This window comes from Protobothrops mucrosquamatus, unplaced genomic scaffold (assembly GCF_001527695.2).
Source record: "Protobothrops mucrosquamatus isolate PMUCROS unplaced genomic scaffold, P.Mucros_1.0 scaffold254, whole genome shotgun sequence".
NCBI classification, from domain to species: domain Eukaryota; kingdom Metazoa; phylum Chordata; class Lepidosauria; order Squamata; family Viperidae; genus Protobothrops; species Protobothrops mucrosquamatus.
In genome coordinates, this window is record NW_015386602.1 from 384,730 (window position 1) to 397,833 (window position 13,104).

At 33.9% G+C, this 13,104-nt stretch overlaps 1 protein-coding gene across 1 annotated transcript in view; it reads left to right on the top strand.

Annotated features, from left to right (window-relative positions):
• PCSK5 (proprotein convertase subtilisin/kexin type 5) overlaps positions 1-13,104 on the top strand; it is a 140,264-nt gene that overhangs the window by 61,777 nt on the left and 65,383 nt on the right. The window contains exon 6 of the mRNA XM_015814469.1: positions 8,365-8,453. Within this exon, the coding sequence (XP_015669955.1) occupies positions 8,365-8,453 (89 nt within the window). The remainder of the gene's footprint in view (positions 1-8,364; positions 8,454-13,104) is intronic.

Genomic DNA, 13,104 nt, shown 5'->3' on the forward strand with positions numbered 1-13,104 from the left:
CGTATTCTTACCTGTTTCGGTAACGTTAGTATTTAGTACAATTTCTGGCAAGTTTTAACTGCCTGTAACACAACCCCAGCCCCTGATAGGTTGCTAGACATCAGTATCAGAAATATTTCTTTACTCTTGAAATATCCTAACCACAGATTATTTTGATAATGAACACATGTCGGCTTCCAGGGAAACAATGGTAGATGATTGCTGCAATAAGAAGTGCTGGAAAACTAATCAAGTGCCCCCCATGTGGAGGAGAGGACTAGGATCATCAACAAGTTTGCTCCATACAGAGTTTGACTATACCGAGATCACAAAATAGCAATCTCTGGAGGATTTGGGAAAATTAACTTGCCTAAGTCATGGTTCAGTACTTTCAAATCAGATCCTTCATTCGGCTACTTCTTCTCTTACCTACTTAGGAAGGTGCTTGCTATTGATTTATTGAATATTAAGAACCTTCTGAAGGGCAAGTTTCATCATACAGGGATAACTTCTTTTTATCCTGGATGAAAGAAATTTATATAAGCTTAAGGATTAAAAAGAAAAAAACTTCGTAATTTTTGGAAAACAAGAGGGACCGGAAGGTTAAAGACTAAATAAAAAGGCTAGATGCACTTGAAATAATATTTTATGAGGAGTACTTAAAATTTTATAAAAGACTATGTGAAAATTTTGAAATTAACTGTAAGAAATCCTCCCATGGGAAAGTTTTTGCTGATCAGAAGATAAACATGATAAGAGGGGACTTTGAAGGTTGATGAAAGGAAATCAGAGAAAACTAAGGATTACAATTGAAGGAGAAGAGACTCGTTGATACAATGGAGAAGTACTATTTGTCTATAGAAGAAGTTAAGGCTGTTTGGGAACAATATGCTGAGAAATTACTTACAGGATTGTCTGATACTATAGGCATGGATTTAACAGAGGATGTAGAAGACAAATAGATTTTATTGGATAAAAAAGACTAAGACTGATTTGAATGTGGATTTGTAAATAGATTTTTTTTAAAAAATCCCAGACTCTAAAAGTGATATGAAAAAAAGTGCCACAATGGCTTTACATTTGAAACCAACTGATGTCTTAGTAACTAAAAAGAACATACAATAATAAATCAGAACAATAATTTGGAAAGCCTTCTTATCTTGAATTTACAAAGGGCACATGTTAAACTACTGAGGTTGGGGATGGATGGAACTATTAGTCCAATAACAATTTTTCAGTTCCTGCCTGCTTAATTATATTATTAGTTTTTTTAGCACTTTTAATGGAACTTTTTCTTAAATTGTTTGGGGTGGGACAAATGTTAAGGTAAAGGGACAGATAAAGGACTTGTTGTGGACCTGAACGATATGGAAAAAAGAAAGAAATGACATGTCACCAGCCCAGACACTCCCCCTTTATTGATGTCAGCTAAACAACCAAAAGACAGAAGAACACTTTGCATGAAAAGGATCTGTAAGTAAAACAAATGTTCCTTTAAACAAATTTTATACACTTGAATAGGATCTTCAAACAGAACTGAAAACAACAACAACAACTGTCAAAGCTGTTCTTATCTGACAGGGATGAACTAAATAGGAGTCAGGTCCTTCGTGGGCTCTCATTTTGTGTCACCATTGCAACTAATTCTACCAGCCTCAGAGGAATTGAAAATAAGCTTAAAAGACAAAAAAAAAATGAAATCAGAAGAGGGAGAGGGTCTCTTGGGAAAACTCAACAGAGTTTATGGCAAAATATGTTGTTCACAGTTCATTTGTGATTTTGATATTTGAGCAACTCTCTACCATAAAATACTAACTGGACATGGCAAAAGGTGATATATATATATTCAAAAGCATGAAACTGGACTTTTTACGCCTATCAAAACTGATATAACTGATTCACCTAGTCATTGTATCTTGGGCACATGGACTGTGAAAGAGCAAGCAATTAAGGAAAAAGTAAAACAATCTGACACATACCACAATACCCAAATGCTTGTTCTAATAACTCTGTAACTCTTGATAAGACAAAGAAGATGCTCTTCACATATATAAAAGCTCCTTCAGATGCTGAAGTATTTTTTTCTGGTTCAGATAATTTATTGCAGACATAACAGATCACACTCAGCATTTTTGGGGGGGATAGTTATAATATCAGCTGCTAATTCTAGGAAAACAATAGTAATGTCTCTAGGATAACTTCTTAATTGCCAATACAGCTATGTGCTCTTGAATGGCTCCCAAATGTCTTAAACTATAAGCGGATCCTTCCCACTGATGTTATTTAAGATGAGTGCCGATTTAGCTTTGTTTGAATCTTTCTTTGAGCTTTTTGTGATGAAAAGATCAAACTTTTATTTGACTCTATTTCAGCTATGTCAAATAACCACTTTAAGTCAATCCCAGATGCCTCCAAGATTCCTGCTGCACCATCTCCAGATTTAAGAAAGCGAGGCTTTTGTAGTCAGTTAGATTTACTAAATGAAGACTCTTCATACCCAGATGTACCTGGCTTCATTAGTGTTTTTGATTCTTTACCAGGAGATGAACAAGATAATGTACTACATAAGTTTGAAAATATGAAGACTACTGGTTACAATGGCTATAGCACAGTTACTGATAGACCTTGTTTCTCCAATTGCTGATACTAAATTGCTGACCCTCTTGGTAGAGAATGGAATAGCTGGTTATCGTAGCCCACACTAAAGCTCCCTAGATCCTTATGAGCCATTAAGCAATCTTGCGGGGCCAACCGAAGCCACCATTATAGCTGATGAGAAATTTTCTTACACACTGAGATATCCAATTAGATCTATAACTACTAAGCAGGGATCAGGAGGCAGTCTTCTTGCCAATTCAATCATGCAGAGCAAAAACCATCAATCTTGTACCCAGTGTATTCAATGAAGTCCCTGTAATGTATACTCTATTGGACTGTGATGATTTCAATTTCTCAGAGCAAGATTCCCAGGAGCAGTTACAGAATTTGCATGAGATAAACCAACCCCTAGAGGAGGCCTGGTTGCTTGCCATTGATTTTTCAACCCAACACAACTATTTTACATCATTGATTTGCCAAAAGCAAAATCAAGCCACATGATTGCCTTCAAATGATAATGTAATCTCCTTTTTAACCTGGAATATTGCAGGCTGGTCAGCACCATTAAAAGATCAACCTTTTCTTTTGTTATCTATCACAATTTGATATCCTTTTCCTTCAGACACTTGGGCTGCATCAGAAGTTGAGATGAATGGGTCAACTAATTTTGGCCACCCCAACTAATGCAGGAAGGAAACTTGAGGATGGTATTGTGACAGCTTGGTCCAGCTTTGGAATTTAAATGTGTTTCACTGCCTTCTTTGAAGCCATGGCACAAAGCCTCTTTGCTTTCATCCAATCAAGTTGAAATTTTACTTTTAATGTTTATATTCCCCTTTTTATCTATGGAGATTCTCAGTCATCCAGGTCATAGTTATCCCAAAGGTGCTTTTTCATGAGGCAATTGGGCTTTCTTATTTTTTTTTCCTTGAACACCTTTTGCTTCTCATCCAAGAAGCTTCTTCAGCTCTCTGAAGAGTTGAAGAAGCTTCTTGGATGAGAAGTGAAACGTCTTCAAAGAAAAACAAGAAAGTCCAGTTGCCTCGTGAAAAAGCACCTTTGGGATTCCCCTTTTTAAAATAAATGCTCACTTTGGGCACATATAGAAAATTTTATCTTCACTTGTTTAGATAAATATCCAGCAGCATCAATAATAATCAGTGGAGACTTAAATGCAAGGATGGGACCAAATGACCATGCTTTATTTCATCATTTTAAGATCTTCTACAAGAACAGTTTCTTCAAGTTGTTCCTGAAAGAGACAAAGAAATCAACTTGTGGGATTAACTTTGAAATCAACTTTAATGGGATTAAAGATCAAGCTATTTAAAAGTAAATGGAAGAAAGATAAAATAAATTTGTTTGTCCAGAGTTAAAATTAAGTTCCAAGATGACAGAATATACATTTAACTATCAGAAATAGATTCAATTTATTTTTAGTTTTTTTCTGAGAAAAAGAGATGTGGCTACATTAATGTATCTTCTTCCCAGGAAAACAGCAAGGACATTTTCATTCATACTTAGGGTTGGGTAGATTTAAGTTGACATATTGTTTTATTATTTCAGTATTGTTATTTGAATGATAATTGGAGAAGAGATGCATATTTTCACTTTACAAATCATCTAATTTTACCAATGAATCTGATTTCAATTTATTGACTCCAAGTTCTATCCTGACCATTCTATGCATGGAGTTCAGTCAAGCTCACAGAGCACGAAGCCTTTAACAGTTCAATCATGAGCTATTATTGCATTCTCTTGCATTTTGTGCCTCTGAGAGCTCACGGTTGATTTTTAGACTTTTTTTAAAATTAAAAAACCATTTAATATAATGCATTCCTTTAATCGAGATAGATCAAATCTATTCCCATAATGTGAATTGGTTCATTTTTCATCCAAAGTAACAGCCATTAAAATTCTAAAACTCTATTAGAAAAACAAATGGAATCTGTAACAAGATGTGAAATATATGCACACCACATAAAGTGATACAGCGCCATATATCCTGAAACAAAGTTTTATAGCACCGTTAAAGCTGCTCAATAAATGAGAAGTTCAGAATTTGGAAAAAAGGAACACTTTCCCTATACTTTACTCTTGCATCTTGTAACAGAAAAACCAAAAACTCTTGATCTTGGAACCAATAAACCTATTTTATAAAATATTAAGGTCAGTTCCAGAGATGAGAAAGATCTCTTTTCACTGATGCAGATGACTGCAATACATGACTTTTTTTCCTTCTTTTGAAAAAGCATTGGAAAGATTATATGCATGCAATTTAGTTGGATTCTGTTATATATTTTTCCTGCATAGAGTGAACTGTAATTCACTCAAAGCTTTTAATTCACTTAGCAGTTGTTACATTATTCTTGCCTATTAAATAACAACAAAAATCAGCTGTGTTGAAGCATCGTCTGAAACTAGCCATTGCTCCACTCTCTTTATTTTATCAATAATGACAGTGGACTTTAATGTGTACTTAACTGTTCCCACAATGTGTCATTGTGGGAGGCTAAGATTGCTTTATTACTATTGAATGTGGAAAAGTATGCGTAGAGAATTAAAAACAACAGTTTGGTATGTCTGTTTATTCATTATGCAATTTTAGAGAAATGTGTACTTTTTATGGTTCCCTTAACTAAGCTTGGTCAGTCTGTTTACAGTACATTTGTAAATAAAACATTTTATCTCTTTCTTCTTCTATTTAGCGAAAGAAATGTAACCAGAATTCAGCATGAATGCTGGATTCAGAATAGGAAAATGAATATTTAGCAACTTTAAAATATTAGTATCCAATTACAGAACATTTTTATCTGTTCATCATTAGCAACACTTCTACTTTGAACATACATACCCAATTTTTTCATTTCAATCTTGTTTGAAATAATTTTATTACTATATTATGGTATCTTTTTCATAAACCATAAATAAAGGCATATTCTTTTTATTGTGAGTTGTTGCTACTTCTAAGGAAGTTATCATCCAAAGCAGCAGGTGGATCAGTAGATGAGCAGAGAGGACAGAAGAAAATAACATATAATCCCTTGAAATTCTTTCAACACAGCTGCACAAACATTGCTGACGTACTTGGGGTAAATGGCTAATAACGTGAACATTTGTGACTTCGTTTTGCCAGCATTAATTTGCACAGCATAAAAAGCATCACATTTTAGTGTTTTGTTTAGTATATTATGTGGGAATACCTTTATTGCAGAAAAAAATTGAAAAATAATCACATCAGCATAAGAAAATATTGATCTTTGCTATTGACTAAGTTTATCACATCATTATGAGCTTTATTTATATTGCCAACAAAACCACTAGTTTTCTGATTTATCTAATAGGAAATTCTTGCCTCTACAATCTACTCTTTCATTATTACATTCATTTTTGCTCTTCATTTTCATTTCTGATTTCTCAGCTGAGGTTCCCTGTATGTTGAAGAGGCTTAAACTCGCTAGCAAATTTCAGGGACAGAGAGAAATTGAATAAAGCTGTATTTTGTTTTGTTTTGTTTTAACTTTCAAAAGACAGTGGAGTGTCAGACATCAGAAGCTGTAGAACTGCAATTGAGGAAAGATTGTGGAAGAAGAAAGAGATATTCAGTGTAAATCTCAGGAAAAATAATATGAGGGATAGAATACGGTGAGCAGCATTGAAACAACAATAATATCCTGTGAGGAAATTGTTATAAGTGTACGCATGTTTGTATATATACATTGAAAAGAGATTAGAATTCTGTATTGAGAATGCCATTACTATGTTGAGATTTATGGATGAACACATATGTCAGATTTGATTTTATATTATTATTATTTATTATCCTCTTTCAGGATAATTACATTTCTTTAAAAGAAGCCTAGATAATGTCTTTTCCCAATACTTCAAGAACTAGTTTATTGGTACTCTACGGTATAATCTAAATTCCTACAAAATGTAAACAAACAAAAGGACTAATTACTTTCTAAAGTTTAAATATCCTTTTAAATATCCATTTAAATATCCTTTTGATAGCCTTTGAGATTTGAGTTCTCCAGCTTGCTTTAGTACGGTACAGGCTCAAAGTTTTGATTATGCACATTTGAAATGTGCATTTGAAATGCGCAGAGTTTTATTTTATTATTACAAAAAGATTGCATTGATTGTTTCTACATATTTTTTCATGTAGAAAAAGTGATTTTATTTACTATTTGGATACATTAATAATAGATTTATAATTCTATATTACATTAATTTTAACTGGTGATGAGGCATAGCTACAAAATTAATATAACTAATTTTATGAGGAAAGTATGCAAATTTTGTATACTCCCTATGTTTTTCAGATCCATTTTTTTTTAATGCCATCATTCCATTTCAATATACATCTGCTATTTCTTCCATTTATGTTTATACTAATAAATAAAGGGGGAACTAAATAAGCAAAATAAATACATTGGACTAAAATATATTTTAAGACAAAAAAAATACTACCATTCGAAATATTTAAAATTTTATCCACAATCCATCACCAAACATTACAAGAATGGCACATATGATTGTCCAGTTTTGTTTTACTAAAAGTTCAAAGAAGAGTTATGTTCACACAGCAGATAGTTACTAGGTAACTGTATTGTTATAATGTTGCCAGCCAATAATAACTGGGCAGCCTGTCCTATTCTTTACGTCTCTGTATAGTTCTAAGTTTATGGGTGCTTTACTTGTACAAATCTAGCTTTACAAAAATAAAAGTAGATCACATAGTCAACAAGATGTGGCTCTTAATTCATTTCCAGCCACCAGAATTTTCTTCATGTGTGACAAAAAGGTATTAAAGCTATTGCACAGCCTTATACCTTAAACTAAAGCATTTTTACAGAATATCTGTGGGCTTTAATTACCACCTGAACTGCACAAAAGCAATTTCTTAAATTGCTTGATAATGATTCTTTACCTCATCAATTCTCAGTGTTATGTTCCCAATTCTTATGTTGTGTTTCTGCTACATTTAAACAAACATTTATGGATTAAAATATGATCATATATAGATTCCGATTATATTTTAAGATGCTTTTCTATAAATCAGTGCTGTTCAGTTGTCTTATTTGGCATTAATATGCCTGCAGTGACACCTGATCATTAGTCTAGTCTTGATTCCTGAAGAAAGAAAGACATTTTTCTAAAGAAGTCCTTAAGAACCAGCTATTCTAAGAGCAAAGTAAAGTAACTACATCTGACTTCTTCAGAACCCAAATCCAGCTTTTCCTGCAGAGTTCACACTACCAAAGAAATGTGAGAGAAACCTTCTTCAATGAATCCTAAAGTGCTTCCAGACTCTGAATGATGCCCAACCTAGCCTTGGAAAGCCTTGGAAGATAATCCATAGAGATTCTCAGTCATCCAGATCATGGTTGTCCCAAAGGGGCTTTTTCAAGAGGCTTTGTTTTTCCTTGAAGATGCTTTGCTTCTCATCCAAGAAGCTTCTTCAGTTCTGAACTGTGGATGAGAAGCGAACCATCTTCAAGGAAAATAAAGAAAGTCCAGTTGCCTCTTGAAAAAGCACCTTTCGGACATTGGAAGTTGCAGCACTGGCCTGAAGAGGTCAAGTTGAAGGCCACCAGAATTGTTCCAGTGAGGCAAACTGAATCATTGCTTTACTTCATCAAAGTGAATTATTTCATCCCCACAGTGCAAGTCACTTTCTTGAAGTAAATTTAGCTTACTTCATGTTTGAATTGTTAAAAATATTTTAAAAATGCTTCTGTTTGCATTAATTTCACTTAATTTAAAATATTTTCCTTCCTATAGGCATGGAACCCGTTGTGCTGGAGAAGTGGCAGCTACAGCAAATAACTCACATTGTATAGTAGGAATTGCATTTAATGCCAGAATTGGAGGTAAGTGTAATTATTATTTAAAAATAATACTTAAAAATTAATAAAGCAGTATATAAGTCAAGCGAAGTCACTTTGTTCAGTAATTGTAGCAGTTATCGCTGGTAAGTATGTGTATCTTTATAGTGTTAAGTTTATTCTACAAAACATTTTTATGTGCTTATTTTTGCATTTAACAGTAACTTAAAGATGCTTAAGCATAACTGATAAGCCTTTCTTTTATGGTGGCATACGTTCTTTGAGAAAAAATATCTTCATTATTACTTCACTGCAGAAAAAGTGAAACAATTACTTTAGCTAGTAAAAACATACTATAGATAGTATGTTACTTTTATCTCCCTTCTACAACTTTTAGGGCTGTATAAATCTTGGGGGGGGGGAATGAATGGCTTCAACAAAAGTTAATAAGAAACTTCATGAAATAATATGGCCTCTTAATTTTAATAATAAAATGATTCACTCTACTTTGAGGTCATCTCTGAAGTTTTCTCTGGCATTTAAAATAGCTGGTATCTTCTCTGCATGTCTAATTTTTATGTGCTGAAGAGAATCTCCGTCGTCCCCCAAAAAACTGTTTGATTTACTAAAAGTTCAGACCAAAGAGTGCTTGTTGACTTGAAGCAAATTGTGTTCATTCTTTACCTAAACTATGTAAAAAGCATTGCCTTTGCAAAATGAAGTGTCACTTTGAAGCAAATCTCACCCACCTCACACAATCCTAATAACATTCCACAGCAATAAGCTTTATGTAGTCTTTATTGACTTTTAGCTACCTATGCATGGATGCTGTCAAAAGTTGATATCATTTTATATATGCAACAAATGTAAGAATGAACCTTTGCATCAGAACATACACATTTTGGGAGTTAGTGTAGCGGTTAAGGCATAATAGTAGAAACTGGAAGACAGTGACTAGAAGTTGAGTCATCGCAATAGGACTCCTCTTCTCTTCTCTTCTCTTCTCTTCTCTTCTCTTCTCTTCTCTTCTCTTCTCTTCTCTTCCCTTCCCTTCCCTTCCCTTCCCTTTCTTTTTTTTTTTTTGAATTGAGTTTCCATGACTCAACTTCCAGACAATTCTACCTGGATGACTGACAATCTTTATCAACATGGGAAATGGGTGAGTTCTAGTCCTGTCTTAGGCGCAAAGTCAGCTGGGTGACCATGGGCCAGTCACTTTCTCTCAGCCTTTGGAAAAAGGCAATGGAAAGTTATTTTAGAAAAATCTTGCCAAGAAAACTGCAGGGACTTGTTTAGGTACTCTCTGACAATCATGTACAACTGAATGGAAGGGGGGGGGGAAGATATATAAATTTTGAGTTTTTATCTTAGTACCAATATATATACTGATTGATTATGGATCACACACCATGTATGCAGCTTAAATGTGCTTCATGTTGCATGTCTTTTCTATTCATTAAAAAGTAATTAATACTAGAGATGTCCAAAAAAATTACTTCTTTTTTTCACTTCATTTGTGGGCTAAATATTTTAGCATCAACTATCCTGAGAGCCAATTTGTGTATTGGTTAAGGCATCAGGCTAGAAACCAGTATGCATGTGTAAAAAAAATAGATGAATATATTTATTTATTTTTGTTCTTTGTCTTTCTATTATTTTTGATTGGAATAGATTTATAATGCAGAACTGGTATGAGTCAAACCAATCTGCCAAATCTATCTAAGGAAAATAAAGCAAGCTATACATGATGATTTCATTGCCCATATTAGCCTGCTAATACAAATAGTGTGTCAACTCTGCAAAGAACCTGAATGAAGCCATTTTGGCTTGTTTTCGGTTGCCACCAGACTGGGAGGAGGATGGTATCATTTTTGTGCTAGCCTAAACAATTCTGTCCCATGGTAACCAAGGTCATTTCTGTTCATTAGATTGGGGGCTGAGCCTAATGTTAGAAAGCCTGCCAAACTATTCAATTCGGAAACGTAGTTGATTGCATGGGGTGGGAAGTTTAACTTTGTAATACTGTAACTTTTTGGAGGGAACTTTAGTTTTGGTTTCCCTTTTGACCGGGCCAATTAGCCAATAAACATGTTCTTAAAGGAAAACTTAAGCCTTGGAGTTCTATTTTAGTTCGTCTCTTCTATCAGAAGACATAATGCTTATTGAAAGAGTGTGGGTGTGGATGTGAGTGTGTGTATGATTTTGAATGCCTTATAGTTATTACCAAATAATTAATCATTAGTCTTTAACCACACACATCTGTGTGGTTAACCATTTCATTTTTGCTCAAGTTTAAAAGCCACATATTTATAATTAACAGTCGAGAGATATATTTTCTAACTGTGTGGGTTTTTTTAAAAAGTAAGTGTTATTAATTATTAATATGTGAACTTTTTAACTTGAACAACAGATGAAGTGGCTAATGCTATTAGATGTATCTATGTGGTCATTTGGACCTGATGGCATACAATCAATACATATGTAATATACAATATTATTTATTCCCATTGCTCTTGTATATATAGATATTTATTACCCATTTTGGCTTCTTTTGTCATGTAAATAGAGTAAATAGCTTGCATTCAAATCAGATAAATATCCATTTATTCAAACAATATCACAGAACTTCTTCAAAGAACAGTAAAATGTCTACATTTATATGATACATTGCAACCGGTTTCCCTAAAAGTAAAATGATCACAGCTTTGGAAAAATTTGGGTTTTTCTTTTGATGTCTATAGGGAACATTCTCCAAATATCAGATGAAAAAGGAATTTCAAAGAACAAGAAGTTGGGCAAAATATGCAATTTTATGGCTAAGATTAGTTCAACCATTGTATATTAAGCATGGTAATTCTTTAAAGAAAAAAAGAGAGAATTGCCTTATAGAAGCTCTTAATATTTTGTACATTTCATTATTAGGTTTGTATTCTGCCTTTTCTCCAACAGTGAAGTAACTTATATCTAACATTACCATCTTCAATTTTTCTCCACAACAAAAGATCTGTGTTATTAGTGGTGATAAAATGTAGTGACTGGGCCATTATCATTCAGTAAGCTTTCAAAGATTGAATTTCAGTCTTTCAAGTCCTGGCCAATACCTTAAGCACTGCATTGCATTGGTTAAGCACTAGTATGACAGAACTGGGGATTCTTGTAAAGCCCGTAACTATATTAACCTTAGTTTGGCTGCCAGCAAAGATGAGGCCAGATGGTAGTATCTGCACCCTACCTCATCCATTTATGATATTCAAACCTATGGGATAACTAATATAAAGTGATTGGGTGTCAAGTTGATTTTCGATTAGAATTATGGAATTTGTGGCAAGTCTCTTAAGGTTTTAAATGGTATGTTAATGATGCATTCAGATCATCAAAAAGATGATCAGATTCCCTATATTTCTTATAAACTGGGATTGTTTAAAAGATAAAGAGTTAATCTTAGTGGAATTTAATTCACCTTTTTTAGCCTTTCATTTCAGGGAGAAAATGTTTTTAATATTGCCTGTTAAATGGTATAATCTCCGAGTGCTCTGAAGTATCACAACAACACAGCTTGTTCGATTTTATGCAGTCCAATGGAAATTAAGTTCTCATCCCAGTTTAGATGATTAGTTATTGATGCTCCTTAAATTAACTGAAGTTGCATCTTACATACAGGTGGTTCTTTTTATTTGTACCTGTTTTATTTCAGCATAAAACATTAGATAGAGAAACTATATTTAACAAAACATGTATAGGAGATTTGGGACTCAGGTTACCTATGCCTGTGGCTGCACTCTGAGCACTTCTTCCTTCTGCCTTCTATAACAGTTGTTTGCCTTTTCTTTTCCCTCTGCTCACTTGATTGTGGCAGCCCAGGTGCCATGTGGCTTCCCCGTAGCAGATGGCCCCTTCCTTTGGAACATCTTGATTAAGCTTATGATAGATGGAGACAACCTGCTCGTGCCTCTGGTTTCTCCATCCTATTCAGCTCTTTCACATGTTCCAAGAAGGACCCTGTCAGTCATGATGTCTCTCTGAAAATTGAATGTATACCTATTATTTATGTGCAGTTGAATTAGGAAACAGTGAATATGAAAATGTTCGGACACACTTCTAAAAGATTCAGACTTTTCTTTTGTTTGTTTTTCTTCACTGCAAAGTTGTTAACAAGGAAGAAAGGCGATTGACTTATTAAGCCCGCACTTAGTAGGAAAAAAAATTCCACAGGGAAACAAATATTCCAACCTTTCTAACAGTTCAGGTTATGTTTTTTTGTTATGTCTGCCTTCAAACGTCAGCTGTCTGAGCATTTTATAATTAAGGTAGCTTACTCTTGCAAAACAGGTGAAGGATATATTTATAAGATCTTTAAATCTGTCAGCTACCAATTACAATGGTGTAAATTACTGTTGAGAAATGAAAATTACATAGCACGTCTGGAAAACCAAGAAAAATGTCTGCTAGAAGTGCCCCCAAACTGAAAATGTGTATAGAGATCTCAAATGAGCAATGCAAGCAAGAAAGTCTAGGAATACTTATTTGCTAGACGATTTCTGCTAGGAAGAATGGGAGAGGGGGGGAGATATGGCATGGCATGGCATGGACAAAACATGAGGCCAAAACAAGAATATATTAAAATGGTATAGTATATTTATTTATTTATTTATTTATTTTTATTTTATTTGATTTATATCCCGCCCTTCTCCCAACA